The sequence below is a fragment of the Penicillium arizonense genome, assembly GCF_001773325.1.
Source record: "Penicillium arizonense strain CBS 141311 chromosome Unknown PENARI_contig003, whole genome shotgun sequence".
Taxonomy (NCBI): domain Eukaryota; kingdom Fungi; phylum Ascomycota; class Eurotiomycetes; order Eurotiales; family Aspergillaceae; genus Penicillium; species Penicillium arizonense.
The window spans coordinates 1,295,535-1,317,800 of NW_019173280.1; the positions used below are offsets into that span (position 1 = coordinate 1,295,535).

The 22,266-nt window shown below is 50.2% G+C and overlaps 6 protein-coding genes across 6 annotated transcripts, besides 4 other annotated features; 3 read left to right on the plus strand and 3 right to left on the minus strand.

Moving 5' to 3' along the window:
- Positions 1 to 1,065: 1,065 nt before the first annotated feature.
- Positions 1,066 to 4,323, plus strand: kin1 (putative serine/threonine protein kinase Kin1; the record flags this gene model as incomplete). Its single annotated transcript, XM_022628081.1, has 3 exons — positions 1,066 to 1,635; positions 1,695 to 2,322; positions 2,381 to 4,323. 3 exons carry the CDS (start codon positions 1,066 to 1,068, stop codon positions 4,321 to 4,323), a joined length of 3,141 nt encoding a protein of 1,046 aa, XP_022491543.1.
- Positions 4,324 to 4,529: 206 nt separating this feature from the next.
- Positions 4,530 to 4,533: a sequence feature (Short protein (PENARI_c003G00946, OGE56110.1) was converted to a misc_feature.).
- A 58-nt stretch (positions 4,534 to 4,591) lies between these two features.
- Positions 4,592 to 4,635: a sequence feature (Short protein (PENARI_c003G00946, OGE56110.1) was converted to a misc_feature.).
- Positions 4,636 to 6,972: 2,337 nt separating this feature from the next.
- clrD (uncharacterized protein) lies at positions 6,973 to 8,741 on the plus strand (the record flags this gene model as incomplete). The annotated part of the gene is made up of 3 exons (XM_022628459.1): positions 6,973 to 7,065; positions 7,236 to 8,157; positions 8,218 to 8,741. 3 exons carry the CDS (start codon positions 6,973 to 6,975, stop codon positions 8,739 to 8,741), a joined length of 1,539 nt encoding a protein of 512 aa, XP_022491946.1.
- Positions 8,742 to 9,265: 524 nt separating this feature from the next.
- Positions 9,266 to 9,271: a sequence feature (Short protein (PENARI_c003G06789, OGE56701.1) was converted to a misc_feature.).
- Positions 9,272 to 9,334: 63 nt separating this feature from the next.
- Positions 9,335 to 9,394: a sequence feature (Short protein (PENARI_c003G06789, OGE56701.1) was converted to a misc_feature.).
- Positions 9,395 to 10,725: 1,331 nt separating this feature from the next.
- On the minus strand, positions 10,726 to 11,286 carry PENARI_c003G02756 (uncharacterized protein; the record flags this gene model as incomplete). Its single annotated transcript, XM_022628186.1, has 1 exon — positions 10,726 to 11,286. The coding sequence occupies one exon, from the start codon at positions 11,284 to 11,286 to the stop codon at positions 10,726 to 10,728; it is 561 nt and encodes a 186-aa protein (XP_022491406.1).
- Positions 11,287 to 12,045: 759 nt separating this feature from the next.
- Positions 12,046 to 18,535, minus strand: cch1 (calcium channel protein CCH1; the record flags this gene model as incomplete). Its single annotated transcript, XM_022628568.1, has 3 exons — positions 12,046 to 13,811; positions 13,864 to 16,885; positions 16,946 to 18,535. The coding sequence occupies 3 exons, from the start codon at positions 18,533 to 18,535 to the stop codon at positions 12,046 to 12,048; spliced, it is 6,378 nt and encodes a 2,125-aa protein (XP_022491803.1).
- A 454-nt stretch (positions 18,536 to 18,989) lies between these two features.
- Positions 18,990 to 20,286, minus strand: PENARI_c003G02707 (uncharacterized protein; the record flags this gene model as incomplete). The annotated part of the gene is made up of 3 exons (XM_022628181.1): positions 18,990 to 19,533; positions 19,604 to 20,145; positions 20,236 to 20,286. 3 exons carry the CDS (start codon positions 20,284 to 20,286, stop codon positions 18,990 to 18,992), a joined length of 1,137 nt encoding a protein of 378 aa, XP_022491772.1.
- A 405-nt stretch (positions 20,287 to 20,691) lies between these two features.
- PENARI_c003G03071 (60S ribosomal protein eL6) lies at positions 20,692 to 21,633 on the plus strand (the record flags this gene model as incomplete). The annotated part of the gene is made up of 3 exons (XM_022628208.1): positions 20,692 to 20,796; positions 21,069 to 21,404; positions 21,481 to 21,633. 3 exons carry the CDS (start codon positions 20,692 to 20,694, stop codon positions 21,631 to 21,633), a joined length of 594 nt encoding a protein of 197 aa, XP_022491420.1.
- Positions 21,634 to 22,266: the final 633 nt, after the last annotated feature.

Genomic DNA, 22,266 nt, shown 5'->3' on the forward strand with positions numbered 1-22,266 from the left:
AATTCCCGATTACCTCCTTGTTCCATGCGCTTCATGACCACAGTGGCTCTGATATCTCTGAGACAAATGGGTGGAGTATCTCACGGTACCGACACTTCCTCTATGCGTAGGGTGGTGCGTTTGTCTGGTATTGGTAGGGCTCTCAGATCCGACCGGGATACCCCTGCTCAGACTTTTACGAAATTATAGGATAGCTGGGGTTTTATGGCAAGGACTCTCTGTAATTGCTTTTGTCACCTGTAAATGGTCCCGTTGAGCCTTTGAATCCTGACCATTGACACTTTTCCCTACGGGGATCCGACCCCATTATGTGATTTTGAACCAGTTGTTTGAGGATTCACTTGACTATTACATTCAATTAGACGTGAATTCTATATGGTTGATGATATGATCAAATAGCCCAGTAGTCACGCAGAATATCAGATAGGCGACGCTCTCTTTCGACAAATCGGCAGTCCCTCTCCCTAACCGCCTTGGAGAAAGCGTAGTATTTGTATTACTTGGGTAGTGCCTTGGAGAAAGTCACCCCGCATGTTGTTAAGACTAATTCGAATTTGCAAGGTGCTCTATATACTAAAATAACGATTGTAGTGTTTGTATACTTCTCGGATATTTATAGTTCAGATCACGTGTGGATGACAAACAGTCTGGGGCTCCCACATGTGTAGCTTGGTGGTTACGTGGACACTGGAGCACATGGCTAAATGTACCTAAGTGGTAGCCTGGAGAGTCCCTGAAAAGTAAACAAGAAAATACTTTAGTATCGCATTAAAAAAAAAGGGGCGATTTTCCCGTGGAACCCAGCCTCAGACATAATTTGGGTATCAACTTGAGAGCTTAGTTACCGAAGGGCCATCTCCGCAATCCAACCCACTTCTTCCCCCCATCTCCATCCTCGTCTCTTCTTCTCTCTCTTCCCTTTTCATCTTCGCATTTGCATTCCAACTTCCCTCTCTACACTTGAAGTCATCCTTGTGCTTGGGCCCCGAGCCCTGGCTGCGGCTTCTCTTTGCTCCCCCGCTCATTCCTTTGACCGCTCCAACCGCTCAACTTTGATCACCCACGATGTCTGCTCCGACACCTAAAGTACCGACGGTGGTCCGAAGCCATTCGACCTCATCTCGCCCATCCCGAGCGCCATCGGATCTTCCCCATCGGACACGGAGTGTAGCGGTCCGTCCATCCAACACATCCCAGCCCCCTGCACAAACCCAGTACTCGCATTCGAAAACCGCATCCCATGACCGACGTCCTCCCTCGAATCATGCTGCACTGGACAGCGTAGCTCGTCGCGACTTTGAGGCATCCAATGTCGCGCGGATGCCCTCTCGCCGGGAAGCGTCCTCAGAACGGTCTCAGGAACGCCCCTCAACTGCTCGAACCGAAACTACCCGAAGGCACCAGAGACAACCGTCATCGCAACGTCAAAGAGATAGTTCCGATATGTCACCGGCTGCTGCTACCCAGGAGCCGACGCAGCCTGCGACCGGAACAAATGCCCCCGCAGCTGCCGCGGCGCCTCGGCGTCGGACCACGATCACAACGCCAACGGGGCAGTGGGCTCTCGGTAAAACGATAGGTGCCGGAAGTATGGGCAAGGTCAAATTAGCGAAAAATACCGAAACTGGAGAACAGGTATGTGCATCCAATTTAGCAAGTTTCAATCATCAACGCAGTACTGACATCGGTCGCAGGTTGCCGTCAAAATCGTCCCACGACTCTCGACAGAGGAACACCGCACTAGCCGCGAAACAGAAAGAGCCGACCGCTCTAAGGAGATTCGAACTGCTAGAGAGGCCGCAATTGTCAGCCTGGTGAACCACCCATACATCTGCGGGATGCGGGACGTGGTTCGAACATCATACCACTGGTACATGCTCTTTGAATATGTCAATGGTGGCCAGATGCTGGATTACATTATCTCCCACGGCAAATTGAAGGAGAAGCAGGCGCGGAAGTTCGCACGCCAGATCGCCAGCGCATTAGATTATTGCCACCGCAACAGCATCGTGCATCGCGATTTGAAGATTGAGAACATTCTGATCAGCAAGACCGGTGATATCAAAATCATTGATTTCGGCCTCAGTAACCTTTTCTCCCCGCGAAGTCTCTTGAAGACGTTCTGCGGCAGTCTGTATTTCGCAGCCCCAGAATTGCTTCAGGCCAGACAATACACCGGCCCGGAGGTGGACGTGTGGAGCTTTGGCATTGTGCTTTATGTCTTGGTTTGCGGAAAGGTGCCTTTCGACGATCAAAGCATGCCCCAGCTGCATGCCAAAATCAAGAAAGGTGTCGTGGAATATCCTCCAGGTCTCACTGCAGGTTAGTAAAGCTCGAAATGCGTCCTTCACTTGCTCTCCTCGCTAACCATATCTCGCAGAATGCCGCCACATCATCTCCCGCATGTTAGTCACCGACCCGAAGCAGCGCGCCAGTTTGGCCGAAATCATGACCCATCCCTGGATGAACAAGGGTTTCAACTCCCCTCCAGAGAATTACCTCCCCCACCGCGAGCCTTTGCAGTTGCCCCTGGACCAAGAAGTTATCGAAAAGATGACTGGCTTCGATTTCGGCTCTCCAGAATATATTAAATCCCAGTTAACCAAGGTCTTGGAGTCGGAGGACTACCAGCACGCTCTTAGGCTCAACTTCCGTGAACAACAACCCGCCCCCAACTATGCGGAGCGCAAACGCGGAGTATTCGATTTCTACAAACGACGAAACTCTGCAGCCAGTCGCGATACTCTCTCCGCACCTTCGGCTGAGGCGGTGCAGCTGGGAAATGACCCCTTGAACGCTTACAGTCCCCTGATCTCCACATACCATCTAGTCAAAGAAAAGCTTGATCGGGAACGCTCTGAGGCACGGCCTGGAGCCCTTGGTCTTCGTCAGGCTCCTAGTGAGGTCCAAGTGCCTGATTTACAGGCCCCGGAAGCCGCCCACACGAACCAGTACCAGTTGCCAGGAGACAAGGATACAGGGAGACGATCCCGCCCACGGGCCCGCACCCATGGCGAGGACGAGGTCTCAGAGGGAATGAAGGGTCTTCATTCCTCTTCCCCATCAGCACACGCAGTCCAAGTATCGCATCACGACACACCAGCAAAGAAGGAAAGCACCGCTGCTGGTCTCTTGAGACGCTTCAGCACTCGCAGAACCAAAGATCGCAGCCGTGATGTTGAACGTGAACGGACGAGCACCCCCAACACACCCACACTCAACGTCCAACCCCCGGCCGATTCGGCATCTCCAATCAATCGTGGCTTCAGTGTCCGAAGGACCCGGCGGGCGGAGCCTTCCCCAGGTGGTGTTTCTTCAAATAGCAGCCAACAACAGCAGGATCTTTTGACAGCCCCTGGCTCGGCGGATCGTAGCGCCAGGTCCAACAAATTCTTGGAAAGATCCGCCAGTGTCAATTCGGCTGACTACCGAACCCGAAGAGCTGCACGGAGGAGTGATGCTGATGCAATTGACGTTGCCACAGATCGCCAGCCACCTTCGACCAGTGGCTCTGATCAGGTTGGTCCGAATAATCAGAAGGATGTTGCTGGTGGGAGGACCGGTGGACGCACACACACGGCACGCACCATGTCCCTTGGCCACGCCCGACGGGAAAGTATCCAGGCGCGCCGGGCTCGGCGGGAAGCAACTCGGGAGGCCAATGTCCCCGAGGAGACCGATGCAGACATCTCTGGCGCAGGTACCGCGCTGGAGAGCGCCAACGAAGGAGAAGATCTGTCCAAACCGGTGTATCTCAAGGGTCTTTTCAGTGTTTCAACCACCAGCAGCAAGCCTTTGCCCCTCATTCGGGCCGACATTATCCGTGTCTTGAAACAGCTGGCCGTTGAATATGTCGAGATCAAGGGCGGTTTCAGCTGCCGCCACGCCCCCAGCATCGACCTCGACAAAGTGGTTGATGTAGCCCCGCCTAGCCCAGACAGGCAGGGTCAAGTCTCTGGACACCGCCGCCGCATCAGCTTCGGCGGACTGCTTGGCCACGACGAAAGCCAAAACGACACCCGCACTGGGTCCTCCAAACTTCGTCGGGCTCAAGCAGCACCGGATCGCAGTTTCACCACAAACTCGGACGCGTCGGATGAATTTGTTGCACGGGATCAGCACCAAGTCGGCGAACGAGTCGTTGGCGAAACCACCACCCGTGTGCAGAGCGACACTGGAGAGAACCTAGTCCTCCGATTCGAGATTCTGATTGTGAAGGTTCCTCTCTTCTCATTGCATGGTATTCAGTTCAAGAAGGTTTCTGGCGGCATGTGGCAATACCGCGAGATGGCGAAGAAGATTCTCGATGCATTGAGGCTGTAGCCGGTTCTATCTGGTATAGATTCCTCGGCTGAAGATCGCATTGCTTGATGAGACTGTATCTGTGCTTCTGACACCCTCTTGTCGATTTATTTTTTCTTACATCCATCCATGACGCATCCGCACGAGCATTCGTTAGCTTTGTCCTGTTATTATTGCATGTCTAGCTTTCCCTTTTCCCCTTTACCATTTTTTTATGGAGAGGTCATTTATCTTCATTAGCCCTGTTTGTGTTTTATGTTGTGTTTTGTGTTTTGCACTTACTGCTCACCTATTCCGATACTCGTTGACCCAGATCTGCTCTTCGGTCTTCATGGTGGATATTAGACTTGAGTCAAAAAGAATTTGTGGATGCTAGCGTTTTTCCTTGTTCATCCATGTCATCTGTTGGTTGTTATCAGGCTTCGGGGGACGGTGTGGTGCCTTTTTGAACATTGATCATAAAGTTTATGTCGTCGCTACCGGTACAAATGGTTGCATACGTTTTACGGCTTCAAGGCTTTTTTCCACAATTTGTAGACACGCGTGGTTCCGATAATAAGTAGGAGGCTGTTTTATGACTTTATGACTAGGCGAGGTTGATATAAGGAAAGTGGTAGACAGGCTCTAGGACGGACAAGATTTGGCCCTAGGGCCTCTACAAAATTCGAGCCGGAAATTAAGAGAACCCCAACCTGGCATTTGTGAAATATTATAGGTAAGTTAGTAACTGTCCTAGTCAATCAACAGCGAATTGTCCTAGACCGTTAATATAGGTCAACTGCCATTTCTATTGTCTATGCACCATGACAATGTCTCTTAAGTACCAAAATAAGTCGAATACAATCCCAACGAACTCTAAGATCCGAAGTGAACATACGTAAGCTTAAAATGAATGGCACGAGATTTGTTGAACCACGGAGACAGAAACACTCACATTCGGGCGTGGAATACCTACCCGTCGGGGCCCAAAAGAAAAGTTGCTGTAGGCACGCCTAGGGACCACACTGTATATCATTGGGGGAGTACCGCCGGGGAGTACCGCCAGTGAGCACCGCGGGGGCCGCCGGGCAGAAGGGGGGGCGCGCGAGAATTTGCACCGTCCAGTTGACCGCGTCCCTTGGCCGGACACACCAACACCAGTCAGTGTATCTAGGCCGGAAAGCAACCACGCCAGTAGATCTCAATACCAATGATTGTCTAAATCGTTAGGATAGATTATTTCAATGGGAATACAGTTGAAATTTATTCTTTTATATCTTAGAGCTTCGAGTTATTAGGTGAAAGAGGTTTGACCTGCACTCCCTACGCGAACAGCGCGTAGGAATAGGGTATAGCACTATAGTGCTATACCCTATTCCTTTTCTCAGGGCGTCCAGAGCCTTTATAAAGAACGCAGCTAATGACCTCATTTTTCATTACTAATCTTGCGTATGTCACGTGACCAAAAATTAATTCCTCTTTTCGTCCTCAAACGACTGTTTTGGCAGTTTTCAAGAATTTGAAAGTATTTTAGGAGAGGAACTGAAAAGCTACATTTTTTGAATTCAAATTAAATCCGGAAAGAATCGATATAATATACTGAGTAATAGATATATCGCGATGGTGATTGGTTCCGCTATTTCACGTGATCGTGTGCCAAGAATCTCCTTGAAAGATCTCGCCGCTCCGGTTATCTAAACTTCAACCTCTCTTAGGCTTTTAATGACGAGGGTTATTTCAATGAAAATTAGTACCATCGGTCGCGGGCGCCTGACTCTGTATTTCGATCTCCTTTTAGGCTTGCTGGTGGCCTGTTTGTCACGTAGACCTGGCTGCGACCCTCCATTTGAACTCACCAAGAAAATTATGCATGCATAAACCACCCTAAATAGGAAATAACCAGCTTATAAATCATGATTTATACACGTTTATGTAAAATTGAGGGTCCCGGGTCCGGATCCTCTTGAGGGTCACAGCCAGGTCTACTGTTGTGACCAGACAATCAATACAATCCGCAGGAGGCCATGGGCACCTTTTTGTTATCTTTTCGGGGGGAATCCGTCCCCACGTTTTTGACACCCTTGTGGCCCAATCAAAAACCGGCAACTAAAATGGCCCTCGCCAGCTCTGGCACCACAACTTCGAGATTTGAGGGAAATTTTTGAATATTTTGCTTATTTAATTGGTCTATTATTCAATAATGAAAATTCTATTAAACTAAATCAAAATTTAAGCTTATTGTGAGGCTTTTAGTAGCTAGGGTAGGGTCTAGTAGGAATGCTGATTCAGGTGGGTCTCCCGTAGCCGGCGATATCAATCCGTCGACTCGTCAAACCTTCACCTCTTCAACCCTCAAACCCCCTCAAACTTCTTTTCTCTCTCCCATCCCACCAAAACGTCCTATTTCCTTCAACGTTGCTTTATTTTAACCGGAAGGTCGTGAAGCTTCTGACCTGCCCATTTTTACGCGTCCCCGGGCGTGAATTTTACCCTATCGTTTGATACTTGGCCTAGGCCTAGGATCCCCACGCTTCGAACTCTCGGTTTCTCTAACTTTGCACTTCCAACTATTCTATTCCCTTTGCTGCCTGGAAGGACCTCTCGTTAATCGTTTTTCGGGCTTCTCCCGACGCGTCTCTGTCCCTTTTTTGGGCCTATCATCAGCCCTGTTCTCGGGCTCGAGAGATCGGGATGTCGTCTCGCACACCGTTTGGCCAACCGGCTAATCACCAGGTGATCATTGACCTGACTGGGGACAATGAGAATGAGACCGAAAACATTGCAGTAAGTGCTTCTCCTTTTTGTGTCCTAAGCCCCTTTGTCTTTGTTCTGCCCCACATATCCCGCCGTCCTGCCAAGAGTTTTTGATATCTTAACAAAGACACTCGTTACACGTATCGACTTCGCGAAAATAAGGCCGTCTGTTTTGATCATTTGCTAACACCCGCTTCTAGCCTGGCACAAATGCTATCAACCAGCTTAAAGAAGATGCAATTTCTGAAGCACCTTTAGCCGCCACCCTAACTCACCGGATGCCAGTACTGCCAACAAAGAGAAAAAGCCTAGCAAGCTCTGAGCAGTCTGATGCTTCTGACAGTGATGTCCCGCACAAATTTCTGCACCGGGTACCTCGCGTCTCGCATGCTCACCCCACTACACCCACCCCTCCACCTATGCCCAAGTCTCAGTCGCAATTCAGCGTGGTGATTCCTTCGCCAACTTCAACTCAAAAGCGACTGAATGCTGTGGCGGAGCGGAACGCAATTAAGGGAACAAATGAGCAGATCTTCCCAATAGACGCAGAAGAACGGAGAGTCGCTCAGGCAGCATACCCTAAGTCGCGGGCACCAATCGACCGCCGTTCTACCCCGTTGTCCTTCATCTCTAAAACAAACAAACCACTTAACCTCTCACCCACTACCTCGAAACAGCACCTTACCGATATCCGAGCTAATCTTGAGAAGAAGCTCGGCCAAATCAATGGGCCACCAGTCACCACTGCAGTGCAAAGCCCCAAACTTCTTGCCAAGCTAGCCGACAACTTTGAATTCACGAATGATTACATTGACCGCCCAGGTGTCGTTCGCGTTCAGAAAGAATACAATTATGGCTGTGCCTGCGTTGGGAGCTGTGACACTTCCTCATGTGGCTGTCTAGATCAAGAAAAGGATAGCGAAGACCGAATCGTTCCTTATGGGATTTCTTCCGCCGACCCTAAGTTAATTGTGGCGTCCCGTGAGTTCCTTAGCCGTAAGGCTATGATTATGGAGTGCAACTCACTCTGCGGTTGCAATGGTAAGGGATGCTGGAACCACGTCGTCCAGAAGGGAAGGACCGTTCAGCTTCAAATTTTTGACGCCGGATCACGAGGTTTTGGTAAGACCTATCTTGAACTCTTTTATTTCGTCCTATGTATACTAACAATAATTGGCTTAGGCCTCCGTTCACCTGACCCGATTGTTACCGGACAGTTCATCGATCGTTACCTTGGCGAAGTTATCACTAAGGACGAGGCCGATGACCGTGAGAACCTTACTGAAGGGTCCCACAACCAATCATACCTCTTCTCGTTGGACTGGTATGTCGACGACGATGACAGCGAGGAACAAATGAATGTCATTGATGGGCGCAAGTTTGGATCGGTTACTCGCTTCATCAATCATTCTTGCAACCCCAACTGCAAGATTATTCCGGTGCAGACTACCTCCCACGCCGATAACAAAGTGTACACCCTTGCATTTTTCGCCCTTCGGGACATTCCCGCCGGCACCGAACTGACCTTCGATTACAACCCGGTGTCCGAGGAGAGCGACGACAGTGACGACAGCGATAACAGTTCCGAAGACGGCATGGGACGGAAGAAGCTGGAACCTGAGGCGGTCCGATGCCTCTGTGGAGAGACCAACTGCCGCGGGCAGCTCTGGCCCAACAAACGCAAAAGCCAAAACACCAAGCCTTAAGGGGATCATGCCCTCAAACTGCCTATCGTCTCGCGATATTTCATTCTCGCATTCTCGGCGTTAAGCGATTCGGTTTTTTTTCACTCACGATACATAGCATTGAATGACCCTGATGATCAGAATACTGTACGAATAGCATTACTTGTCTGATTAGGCATCTAAGGGGCATCTACGGCGTTTTTGCCTTGGAATCCCTTTCCTGCCGCTTATGTTTGAGCCCATAACTTCGGTGAATATGTACGATTAGAAATGCAAATATCAAATACCACATCTATTACTTCACAACCAAGCTAGAAAATTTGCACTCTCGCTTTACTTATAGAATCGAAAATATCGTCTACCGATAGGCATGGAATATGTGTCGACGGGGATGGCATCTGCTACCGTTAAACCTCCCGTCAACCGGTGAGTTAGGCAGCCCCGGGAGTGCCTTGGGGTGGGATATGAAAGCACATCTACATGCGTTATAGATAGCCCGCCAGCAGCCCTGACAGCTCTGAATACAAGGAGACAGCGTTACCCGACTATATCTATGGCCAACCGGTCAATGGCACCAACCTATCAAAGAAATAAACCGGCGGGAAGCAACCAACCGGCGGGAAGCAGCCAACGGGCGGGATGAATTCAACGGACATAATCAAGCCACCGGGCATGGTGAAGCCAGCCGGTGAGAAGTGGTCAACCAGTATAAAAACATCCACTTGCGTTAGATTATCAAGCATATCAAAGGGTCCGGACCGCATTAATGGTTAGTAAGGCACTGGCTATTGACCGGTTGTACAAAGGCCATATTTGATGTTACTGCGGCCTTTCATATCAAAACGTGGTGAATCATATACCGTTTCATACAATTAGACAACCCAATCCCTATATATGCTTACCGGAATAAGTACAGCACGTAAGCCGTGTAAGCACCTGGAGGTGGGGGTGATGTACCCCTATGCACCACCGTGGTCTTAGGGTAGTACCGTGGTTCGCTACCCGACTTTATATCAAAGCAATGCATAGTTGCTGATAACTGCTTCAACGGGCCAGTAGTAAAATACTTACCCCCTAGGACGAAGATTTGGCCGTTATATGTCATGAAGGGTCTGCATAACGCAACAACGTCTCCTCGGTATACATAGAGCCGAAGATGAGATGGCCCCTCCGGTATAGAAGTAAGGCCCGCCTTGGCTATTAGACTAAGCCAAGTAGGTACATAAAATATTAGTTTATATGGAAAGGAAATATTCAGGTGAACTTTGGCAATGTTATTATTAATCCGAAAAGCTTGATCTTTGGGTACGTCGGGCCACAGCGTTCGAGACGAGACATACGAACAGGAGACCTGCGCTGAAGCTCGACAAAGTATACAACAGTAGCATTTTTTTAGAGAACTGAAGAATGAACTATACTAGATTTGAAGACCCATCCTACCTTGCTGTGCGCACTTAGCGTATAAAAATACATTACATGGCATCTCATTATGGTCATACTGGTAGGAATGGCACCGTTTGGGAGTGCTGTTATACGATCGAAAATATCCCATTCTAAGAAGTGTCTTCATTGGAATGAATGAATAAACTAGCAGAGACTTGATTTTCAAACGGCCTAGCTATCTCATTGTGCTGTCTCACTAGTGCCTATCCAATCGCATAGGCACAGGCAAGGTATATATATACGTACACCGGTAAGCCACGAGAACACAACTAGGCAGACAAACCATTAAATATAGGTATATTGGGCAGCCATTAGCAGCAAGGGCTCAAACCTTGTATCATAGTTAAAAAAAAAATACAGTCTTTGTCATATATTTCCAGTAACAAGCCACTATACAACGTTCTATCTCACATTCTTGTCCGCAAGCGGAACCCCTAACTCCGGAACCCCAACAAGATGCCATATTCACTTCCGCAAAATAAGATAAGAGCAAAAAGAATTAAAAGTAAGATCAAACAGGATAGAGTATCACAACTTCAAGAGAAATAAAAAGAAAAGAAGATCAAGCGCGGCCCTCCATAACCTCAAAGATGCCACCCATGACAAAACGGGGCTGTACCTCCCCGACCCGCCCCTGCAGATCCACCGGCCGCGGCTCCATCAATCCCAACCCCTGCCGCTCAATGGAATCCCCATCACAACGCGATCGCTCCTCGCTCAGCGCCATATCGATGGCAGAGGGTCGGCGACGTACAACCATCATCGACGAACGACCCCGCAGGACTGCACAGGGTAGCACGCTCACGCCGGTGGTATTGTGGGCTGCATTGTGGAGCGGAATGTCGGAGGTGGGGTGTGGGTGCGAGGTGTGGACTGGTGATTTCTCGTCTGAGTGAGGATCGCGGAAGGTGTGTGTGTGTGATTTGGAGGGGTGGAAGGAGAGGTTGAAGAGGTGGTGGGGGGAGCTGTGTGGTGGCGAGTGTCGCAGGGAGGTTGGAGAGGAGGGTGGCGATGTGGTGGTTGAGCTTGGTGGGCTTGAGGCTTCGCTGCCTGGTGATTTGGAGTCACGGGAGCGGCGGAAGGATGTGCTCAGTGCGAGGAAGGGCGACGGTAGGTGGTGCATCTCGTGGTTGGTTTTGTGGAATGTGAGGCTTTTCGGAGATAGCGATGTGGCTATGTGCCTATGTCATAATAGAACGAGAGGTGGTTTCAGGAGGTACTTGGAGTCGAGAAGAAGTTGGGAATCTCTTGGAATTTATGAATGTCAGGTCGAAATTGACTGCAAGGACTGTGCTGCAGGGAGAGTTGAGACACGGATTGAACGCGGCCGACGCATGCGGATGAATGCAATTGTCCCTGCAAACGGGAACCAGACGGAGTTTCCATGTGGATTTCCATATGGATTTCCTTCGGATTAGTCTATGAATGCGATTGTCTCCTTAGAGAGAGAGAATATTAACAATTGCTTGAGAAATGATGCTCCTGTCAACTATTGCCTCTTTGGGCGATTTCAATATCCAATATTAACTAGTCCGACCCACTTGACTCAGCCATGCAAGTCCACGATTTTCATACATACCAAGAATAATATAGTGATATAATGATAGTCAATAGTGTAGTTCTAAGGGCTTCATAATATAAAAGCATGGGATCTCACGCCGCTGCCATGCAAAAATCTCCCAAGGGGAGTAGTATACAGCAAGAAAACCATAGTTGGAGAAAGAAAAAAGCGCCACAGAGAGGAAAAGCCCCAGTGTATCCAAAGGGGATGCCAAAAAGAATGTTCAAAAACCAAAACCCTTCATCCAATACATCTATACCGCTCCAATCTACTCATTTCGTGAAAACATCAACATTTCCATGGATCATCATACCCAATATTCTAATCAGACGATCGGTCGCCGGGTCGCCGTTGCGTGAAACTTCGCCGGAGACTCTCGCCCCAGGCGGAGTTATCCAACGAATTCATAACTCCTTGAACATTCATGATGCTATTCTGACGCGAACGCGTGACAGAAGAAGACTCGAGCGTTTCGTGAGTGTCGAATGAGACGCGATCCCCATACATGTGCTGCGGAGTGCGGGAGGGGCTGATGCTTGACCAATCCCTCGTTGGCGTGCTGGCTCCAGACGCTCGCCCGATCAAATTGGTGTCGATGCGAGGCAGAGTTCCGTGGCGCGCTGCCGGGCTGGACTCTGCTCGTCGGTGGAGAGAGACCGGCGAGAGCATGGGGGTGATATTGGTATCAAATTCTGGTTGGGTTTGTGGGGTCATTGCTCCAGAACCGGGTTCATCGTGCTCGTCATGCTCGTCGACTGGGTCATCGACAAAGATCTCGGGCACGGTGAATGTTGGGATCATGCTCATCCGGCCAGACTTCTTGCGCTCAACCTGGCGACGGAATTGACGAGACCAGTACAGGGTATCAAAAAAGCCGACGACGGTGTTTCGACGGACAGCCTCCTCCACACGCTGCAACCGTGCCCGGCGGCGCAAGAATTCTTCTAAACGTAAACTCTTGCTGTCACTGATCACATTGTGATGAGCGAGAATCATCAGGCACTGGTGGAAGGAGATGCCGCGATCAGGGTCCGCTGATACCAGAACTTCTTCGTAGAAAGTATTCAACCGCTCACGCCTTTCTCGGATAGTTTGCACGGGGATTTTTGATATGATCCGAGAAAGCTCGTCGAGATCCACACCGGCCGCGACACGCGAGGTTGGTCGAATAGGCGGCCGTGACTCATGCAACGAAACCATCGAATTTCTTGCAAGCGAAGCCATTGAGTTTCTGTGAGGCTCGACTCGGCATCGTTCAAGGATGCTCCCAACCGAGAACTCACCCTCGTAAATCCGTGTTGCAAAGACACCAGACAATTCTCCCAGAAGGCGAGGGAACTGCTCCTTTGAGATAAACCCAGTTCCATCTGGATCGTACGTGGCCCACGCCTGCTTGAATCGGCGAATCTCCTCGCGACTAATCGCGTATAGCCCGCTGCTCCGCTGGTAGACATAGGAGAAACTCTCGAAGATAAGAGAGACAAACAGCGAGACAAAGATATACATACTGATCAAGTTCCAGGAGATGAAGAGAGACCGGGCCCATCCCGGACTTCCGCAGTCATCGTCGAGGAAGTTGGAGTCGTATGTGCAAAAGGGCGGGGCCATGGTAGCAAAGTCCTCCATGAGTTCGTTCCAACCCTCTCCACAACTGGCTCGAAATAGCAAAATGAGAGACTTGGGCACATCGCGGAAATTGATGTTGTGATCCTCGTTTTCGCCAAACTTGGTAAGGCCAAATGCTTGGTTCATCGCAATGCCATACACCAAGAACAGCACGAACCAGGTGGCCAGAAGATTGCCAATCACAGAAAGACTGGCTGCAGCTGTCTTGAAGAGCTGGTCAAGCTGGTTGTTTCGTGGAATAAGCAGCAAAGCAACGGACACGAGGAAGAGCTTGTTGAGCTCAACCACGGCATGTCTTTGATTGTAAGCAATATCCAAGATAGAGGTGATGAAAGCGCCAGGAACAGCTATAAGAGAAAATAGGTCCCATGAGCTTCGGCTGAATCGATGCCATCCAAGGCCAATCAGCCGTATCATAACATTTCCTGCGTAAACAAACATGAAAGCAAAGAATATAATACCTGTATCAATCAGTCAAATGCGCCAACAAATCAAATTAAGCAAGAAACTCACTGCGAACCAGTTCCCACCAAGCAGGTTCGGGGTAATACTCCAGCACTAGCAAAAGCAAGTGGAGGCAAAGAATCGAAGTCACGAATGTCGCCCATCGGCCATGCTTCTTGACTGCAATCCGGTAACACCACAGCCGCAATTTCTTGTTCTTGTCGTCAAACGAGCGCTTCGAGGGCGACACCTGTCGTAGAAGCTTGCGCAATTCCAACCAGGAACGTTGTTCGGCAGTCAAGAACGCAACACCAGTCTGTTCTGTGTAGTTACGCATGAACACAGACACAAACAGCGTCAGGACAAACACAGCTCCAAGCAAGTTGAATACAACGAAGAACAATCCGTTCTCTGGCGCAATCATACCTTGCGGCTGCATCATCTTTCCAGTAATGCCCATCGCGCTTTCTTGCACATCAATCCAACCCTCCTGAGATACAATCTGGAACAGAATGAAGAGAGAGTCGCCAAAATTATCGAAGTCGTAGTATGCGTTCTCTACAGCGCGTGGGGAGAGAACGTCCCAGTTGTAAGGCGAATTGGCGAATTCGCCAACACAATTAGTCAGATTTCCAACGAAATTACCGTCACTGCAGCTCATCATCTGCCCGTTGAAAAGGTTGACACCATAGATGGCAAAGGGAATCAAGAAACTCATGGAGACGGCCGCCGCAGCCACGACCTTCCATCCTCCAACAATGATGACAGAGTGGAAAGTGTCTTTGGCGCTGTCACTAACATTCAACAGACGCAGAGCCCTCAGTGCTTTGAAGGCACCAATAGCCCTGGAGACACTCCAGTCGTTTCGGAGCGACCCGCCGACACTGACCCAAAGGGTGACTAACACAATGCCGTCGATGAAGCCCCAGGAGCTTCGGAAGAATGCGTTCGGCGTCCAGAAGAAGCCATCGGCGACGACCTTGATCGTGGCTTCGATAGAGAACACAACAGCAAAGCCAAGATCAGTATAGACGAACCAATTGCGATCAGTGCGGAAATACTCCCGCTGGTACAGTGGCGTTGTGATGCAAGCAAGAAGCACCATTGCGACAATTGCTGCGTAAATGAAAGCTGAGAAGGCATACCACACTGGTTTGTAAGGATCGACGCCCTCCACTCGTTGGTGACCACGTCCTGGACCAACAATGCGCTGGCAGAGTCTTCGAACAAAATGGTCTGGGGAGAATATGAACAGCGATTTGTTGTAGTTGGGATGCTTCACTAGGAACTCTCGCTGGTCCCGCTTTCTCTGTTCTGCTGCAGTAACAACTTCTCTTGCCATGGTTCTCGGATCCAATTCCTCGTAGGCGCGGGAGAACTTCAACTTTGAGTAGAAAGGGTTCGGTTCCCGACGCATGACGAGTGTGCTGGCCTTGGTCCACATGAGTGAGATCCAGCCGGGTTGAACGGTATCCTGAGCAGCTCCTTCATTCATTGCACTGTCTCTTCGTGTGCCCTTTGGTCGTTCATCCTGCTTGCTCTCCTCTTCGTCCAAAAACTCGTGCACCACGGCATCCTTGAGCAACATTTCCAATGCTGCAGGACCGTGATCGAGTGGATCCTTATACCGGGCTGAATCTCGGCCCAGACGGAAGATCTTCGAAAGGGCCAAAGTTCCTTGAGGTGCTCCGTGAACTTGTTTCTGTTCCAGGAATGCTCTGACTTGATGCAGTCGCTTCTCATCCTCTGACACATCGAAGCTCTCCTGAATGACAGCAATGAACATGTTTAGAATGATGAAGTTCGCAACGATGAACCAAAGGATAATAAACGCCGCCGAGATCCAAGCGGTATTGAAGTCGGTAGTGTATGCAGTGGCATTATAAAGGATAACGGTCCAATTCTCACTTGAAAGGATTTGGTACATTCCCAAAAACGAGTTGTAAATGTTTCCAAATGTGATCAAGATCGTGCCACCACCTTCATCTTCGGATGGTATCTGGCTTCGGAAAAGCTGTGTTGCAAAGATGGCAGCGAGGAAAGTCATCAAGAATAGGAAGAAGATAAGGTTAAGCAGACCGACGGTGTTACGGAAGACCACCATGATCAACTTTCTTGTCACAGAGAATGCCAGAACGACCCGGTAGACCCGTAGGATCTGGAAGAGAGTGAGAACTGTGTATGCGCGGCCTGAGTTCCTGATGGGCGGCAGTTGGATGATGCAGGTAATTATAACAAGCAAGAAGTCCGTCAGATTACGGCGCCTGTGATGAAAAACTCTCCAATCCGAGGCAAAACGCAGGATAATCTCAACAAGGAAAACGAGAGTGACCACAGTCTCGGTGGTATCGATGAATTTGGCACGGCTGGCGGACATAGACGAGCTTCTAAGCGCTTGCACAATGAGGTCAAAAATGATGATACAGACCCAAACCCACTCAGTTTGGTCATAGATACGCTTGAGGGGACTGATTTTGCGAGTTGTTGTTTCATCTTCCTCGACAACATCTATTTTTTGAACGGCAAAAGCACTGCGCTTGCTCTCTTCTCGGATCACCTGGAATGAGTGCGTGATAACAGCGACCAGCAGGTTCACCAACCAGAGACTCAAAATGACAAGACCGCAGGCAAAGAATAGAGCTGCCGCGAGGTAGTCACTGTCAGTGGTGTAGTACAACAGATCAGTAAAGGTATTGGAACTCATGATCACGAATACCATTTCCAATGAGTGTAGAATGTTGTCGAAGCCGAATGTTCCCTTGTACGGATTGCCACCTTCCATGCATATGGAACCCTGTGGACAAAGGTATCCTTTAGGGTCGAATCCTGAGTCCAGCCCTGTAGAGTCAAGCCATGGCATTTTTTCTCCGGTCGTGTTGTTGAGATATCCACCGCAAAACTGCAGTGTATCCCATGCGTTATTCAATGTGAAATTGCTCTTACCCTCGGGATCAATCCAAACACAAGTTCTCCGGAAACTGGATTTGAAGCTCTGGATGCCAATGATAGCAAATAGAAGCCAGAAGAAACCAATCAAGAATGCAACATGTACGAGGAGAGGAGCTGCTCGTTTGAGACTTCGAAGAATAACCTAAAGCCCAGTAGTCAGTATCTCATTTGCCATGATGTCGCAATAAGAAAGAAGGCTTACCGAAGTGCCGTTGGTCATGGCAAGCAGACGCAAGATACGAAGGCAGCTCAGCATGCGGAAAATGTACAATTGGCGCGTTTTCTCCACGCCCGACAATGTAAGGAAAAAAGATACCCAAAAGGCGACCACTGCTACAAAGTCCAGGCGATTGAAAGAGTGTCGGAGAAATGCACGGTGGGCAAGTCTAACGCGGCGTTTATGTGAAGGGTCATCGAGGACTTCAGGATCTAATCCATTCATCCCTGTGAATGTTCGCAGAATCGAGGCTTGCGGTTCGGCTGGTAGCATGGAAGCTTTCTTGGTGGTAGCCTGTCGATGCGGCGTGATCAGGTTCTTGCCCTTCTCCGCTATCGCTTTCCTGACGCCGAGAGTGCGATTCAATGTGCTGTACTCAACGGGATTGAAGATAAATCCAGACACCAAGATTTTGGCACCTATCTCAAGTGTATATATGATGAAAATGACAAGGAAAACGTAATCGAGGTTGCTGCTTCCCCATTCCACTGAATTTGGATAATTAGGAAGCGCGTCTTCAACAGTCAACAAGATGGTCTGGATGACGATGACGATCAAAATGACGGGCTCCATAAACGAATGGACCAGGATATCACACAGCCAGAGTCGAAGGGGATGGTCTGGTCCAAATAGCCCAAGCGACCTGCCTCTGAACGGGTTATTTCGATCCCTCCATAGTCTGCTTGAGGAACGCTTCTCTCTAGCAGTTGGAGTTTCCTGTTGAGGAACGTCTTCAAAGGCCATCATCGCAGGCAGAACCGGAGGTCCGTCCATTCGTGCATTCTTATTAGATTCCTCCCTCTCAATCGACTGCTGTACAACTTCCGGTTCGTTACTCAAGTTGACCACACGCTGCGACATGGATTTCACCATGGAACTAGCGCGCTGCAGAGCTCCTCCGGAGGTGGAGGGAGACAGCGAACGCGACCGATCACGAGCACTGCTACCACGACGACTTCCCAATCCATCCTCCAAGTGAGGGAGATCGTCGCCCAGCCGTGAACCGCCGAACTGAAAAGAGTGACCACCAGTGTCGCTGCTCCGCCGTCCCTCCGTGCCCGCGGCTCCGCTGATCGGCTGTAGGTATCGAGGGTCTGTCAGGCCAGCCCTATCATCATCGTCCGCGGGTATATGGTATTCGTGGGGGTCGTGGGGATCGTAAGGGTCTAGAGGCACAACATCGAGATCGGAAGCAGCATCGTCAAAACCGTGACCTCCGGGGGGACCGGACAGTGAAGCTCTTGATTGTGGTCCGTCGAAGTTCAAGCCAACCGAGGACATGGCTTGCGCAAATCCGCCCAGGTCGTCAATGGGCGAAGCAATGTCCGCATGGCCTTGTGTTGGTCGGAAGGGATTCCTGCTCGGTCCAGCCGAATCACTAGGAGACTCCTCTGCGACACTTTCATAGGCTCTCCGCGATCCCCTTCCGATCATTGATGGTCGTGAGAAGAGGCTGCCACGCGGGCTTCGGCCACGGTCGTAAGCGGCATCTTCTGGTTTCGAGAGATCTTGAAGGGGAATCTGATTTGGCGGAGCGTTCTCTTCATTGCCAGGGCTCTGGTTACTTGGCGCCATCGTCAGGCAAGATTAAATATTATCGAATCGCAGACATCGCAGGCCGGGCGGGTTGTCAGACACGGTCGCGACACGGGTGCGTGTTGATGGCGAAGCCAGGGTGAAGTCGTAAATATGCAGAGAAGAAGACAGCAATGAAAGAACAATGAGGAAGAGAGTGTTAGACTAAGACCCCTGGGGCCGACGAAGAATTAGGCCAGAAGTGTCGGGATCGCGATTGCACTAAGAGACGTCGGCATGCGCCTCTACCCGTGGCTGGAATGCCCGCCTCACGTCTATACAATTCTCTACATTCATATTTTTCTTTTCTTTTCTTCCCATTCCTTGTCTTCATTACTTATCCTACGCTTATTCAGCTGACGAGGTCTTGTAAAAACAGTGTTGCCTAGGATGGTTCTTCCAAAAATAGTTCTACAAATTAAATCAAGTGAAACATTAACAAATGCATTATGATTCAGTCGGTGTCCATCTGAGAATCCTTATCTTTAACATGTTGCCGGACGCCATCCAGGAACGCGTCTACCGCATCGCCACCACCAAGGGGTACTCCGCCTCTCCGCATAAATCCTCCATTGGCGACGGGGATCTGCAACGCCTCGCTGATACTGGGCAGTCCACCGTCGCGGAGAGCCACGGTAAGACTGGCCAAACTCTGCATGAATTGGGGGGAACGAAGCACTTTGCGGAGAATATCCTTTTTCTGGGGGAGTTCGAGAGACAGAAGAGCAGCTTGGGCAAGTTCGGGGTCCGTGTCAGCTTCAGAAGCCTCGGCATTGCCCTGGGCCAGCAGTAGCAGCGCGGGCGGTAGGAAGCTCAGTAGGTGATCGGCAGTGGTGGTATCAGCAGAATCGATGAATTGCAGTGTAGTCGAGGGAGGAAGCAGGTCTTGGAGTGTCGTAGATGGTCGTTCAGTGTCTTGGGATTGGCTCTGGTTCTGGCCGCCCAGGGACTTCAAAAAGTCCTGGACTACCGATGATGGGTTGGAATCCGTGGGTGCTCTACAGAAGTATCAAAAACAATAGTCAGCTTCAATGGCCCCGATCAAGGCTGTGAGAGATATGTACCTACGCTCGTCCACCGTCGGCACCGCCTTCCCGCGATTCCTGTCCCTCTTCACGGACGTCACCTCCTGTGGCATCAGGTCCAGCTCCACCGCTGCCGGCACCGTGGTGGTTTGGCTCATGCCCATCCACGTCCTCCATGGTCTCGTCATCGTCACCCGAGGATCGGCGAGGCAGGTTGGCGATCTCGTGCTCTACATCGACTTCCTCGCCCTGCAACAGGACATCGACAATCTCTCCAAGCTTCAGGTCACGAGGACTGAACCAGCTCAGGTCACCGTTCTCATGTTGAGATTGGGACTGCATCCAAAACAAGTATCGCTGGGAGCTGGAAGAGAACTTCAACACAAAGATACGGCCATTTGTGGCGTCCTTGCCGGACGGCTTGTAGGGCGTGAAGCTGCCATCTGAAGGAATCATGACCAGATCGAGTTCGGGTTCGTCAAGGGAGGCGCTGCGTGGGCGCCAGCAGAAGTGCACGAGATCATCTTCGGTGTAGAGGTAGAGGTAGCCTGGGGTAGGCTTGGGCTTCACAGCGCCGGTGGAGGTCTATAGAAAAGCAGTCAGTAACGTTGCAATACATGCATGGATGGACCCATGTGATGGGTTGATCATCAGTCTAAAGCTAAGCTCACGTACATCGAGGTCGCAGATACCTGCTTTGAAGGTGATGATAGGAGCTATCGACATGGTGGGAATTTGTGACTGTGTGTCTAGCGATTGAAGAAACGTGTCGACAGAATTGAGCCACTCCAGGTGGATGGAAAGAGAAGTTGAGGGATGTGAGAGATAGCCAATACAGAAACAGACAGAAGCTTTGAGCGGGATACGTCAGTTGTTTGTGACTAGCCGTGGTTCTGCGCACGTGGTGTACGCAGTCAGCCGTATTTTGTGGCCTTGGATATATGGTGTCAATCGCTGAGTCACCTCCCAGAAGTGGCGCTAGGGTTCTTCGGCTAAACACGTGATAGGGCTTTGTCCGCACAACCCTCAACGAATTCCCGCACTGGAGCCGTCTCCGCTAGCAGTCCAAGTCCTCACCTCCAATCTCCAACAACCAACCCGACAACCATTCATCCTTCGCCAGCAGCCATCATGTCGGACGGCCAGACGAAGCAGTTCGGGAAGAGCCAGAGGGTCGTGCCCGCCGACAAGGCCCAGAAGTGGTACCCCGTGGATGATCAGTCGCAGCCCAAGAAAGTCAGTACACCCTATGAACAATGGCACCAAGAAAAAAGAGGAGGATATACGACTGGCAAAGACTTGCCCGGAATGATTGCGACGATAGCATGGATTTTTCTGAGGATGCACCGTGACTTACGGACGACGTGCGGTCAGAGAGCCCACTGTCAACCCAATCTTCAAATCTTGTGCGAACCGCATATCATCCGGGGAAGATCTAGCCATGGCAATTGGCATCATTGACTTGAATTCTGTGTGTGATATGAAAGACTGACTGGCTCCATCTACAGGTCCGCAAGACTCTGCGTCCCTCCAAGGTCCGCGAGACCCTCGTTCCCGGCACCATCCTGATCCTCCTCGCTGGCCGTTTCCGCGGCAAGCGTGTCATCCTCCTCAAGTCCCTCGACCAGGGTGTCCTCCTTGTCACCGGCCCCTTCAAGATCAACGGTGTTCCCCTCCGCCGCGTGAACTCCCGCTACGTCATCGCTACCTCTAAGAAGGTCGACATCAGCGGTGTTGACGCCAAGGCCCTTGAGAAGACCTCCGCTCCCGGATACTTCACCAAGGACAAGAAGGCTGAGAAGAAGACCGAGGAGGCTTTCTTCAAGCAGGGCGAGAAGCCTCAGGTACGTGCTGAAATCTACCTGGGAAAACCACTACAAGTGAAACACGATGGGATGCTAATATGTTTTCGTTCTACAGAAGAAGGTTGTCGCCAGCGCTCGCGCCAGCGACCAGAAGGCCATCGACCAGTCCATCCTTGCCTCCATCAAGAAGGAGGACTTCCTCGGCTCTTACCTCGCTACCACTTTCAGCCTCCGCAACGGCGACAAGCCCCACGAGATGAAGTGGTAAATGTGTTGCAGCCGCGGGTTCGGTAGATAGTTGGGGAGGACCATTTCCAACGAGGGGCGGCACGATTGCAGATCGGCATCCTTGCACGACTTTCAGGGGGGGCGGTTTCATGAACCATGTCATGTACTCCTACGGGATCCGTCAAAAAACGGGCTTCATTTTTTCTTAGGATCTGCGGTTAATACGGATATCCGGTTGTTCTTCTCATGTCTCCAAGAAACATGCTCCCTTTTGCGCGTGGCCGATTTGCATGAAGCCGCATTATGAAGAAAGACTTCAAGCCAAAAAAAAAAAGATTAAAAAATCTCCTCGTTCCAGCAGGCGGGCTGGATTCTCTTTTTATGTTCAGTATGACCTACGTCTCCAATTTCCATTCCAGGTTCAGGCGGCAATCTAAAATTGGGCAATTATACCGACTTGTATACGCTGTAATGTGTAATCTGTGTAAGGTACACTAAATATAAGGTTGGACTTTAGATCTTGTTAGTGGATATACTTCCATTGTGTGGAACTGATGTATAGATCTTGAGATCTAGGCCTACACGTCAATTTCTTCCATCGGTACCTTGGCGATCTTCTTCGGTGAGCAGCTAAAGTAGTCTAGCTATATCTGCCTGTTAATCAAGGTTATTG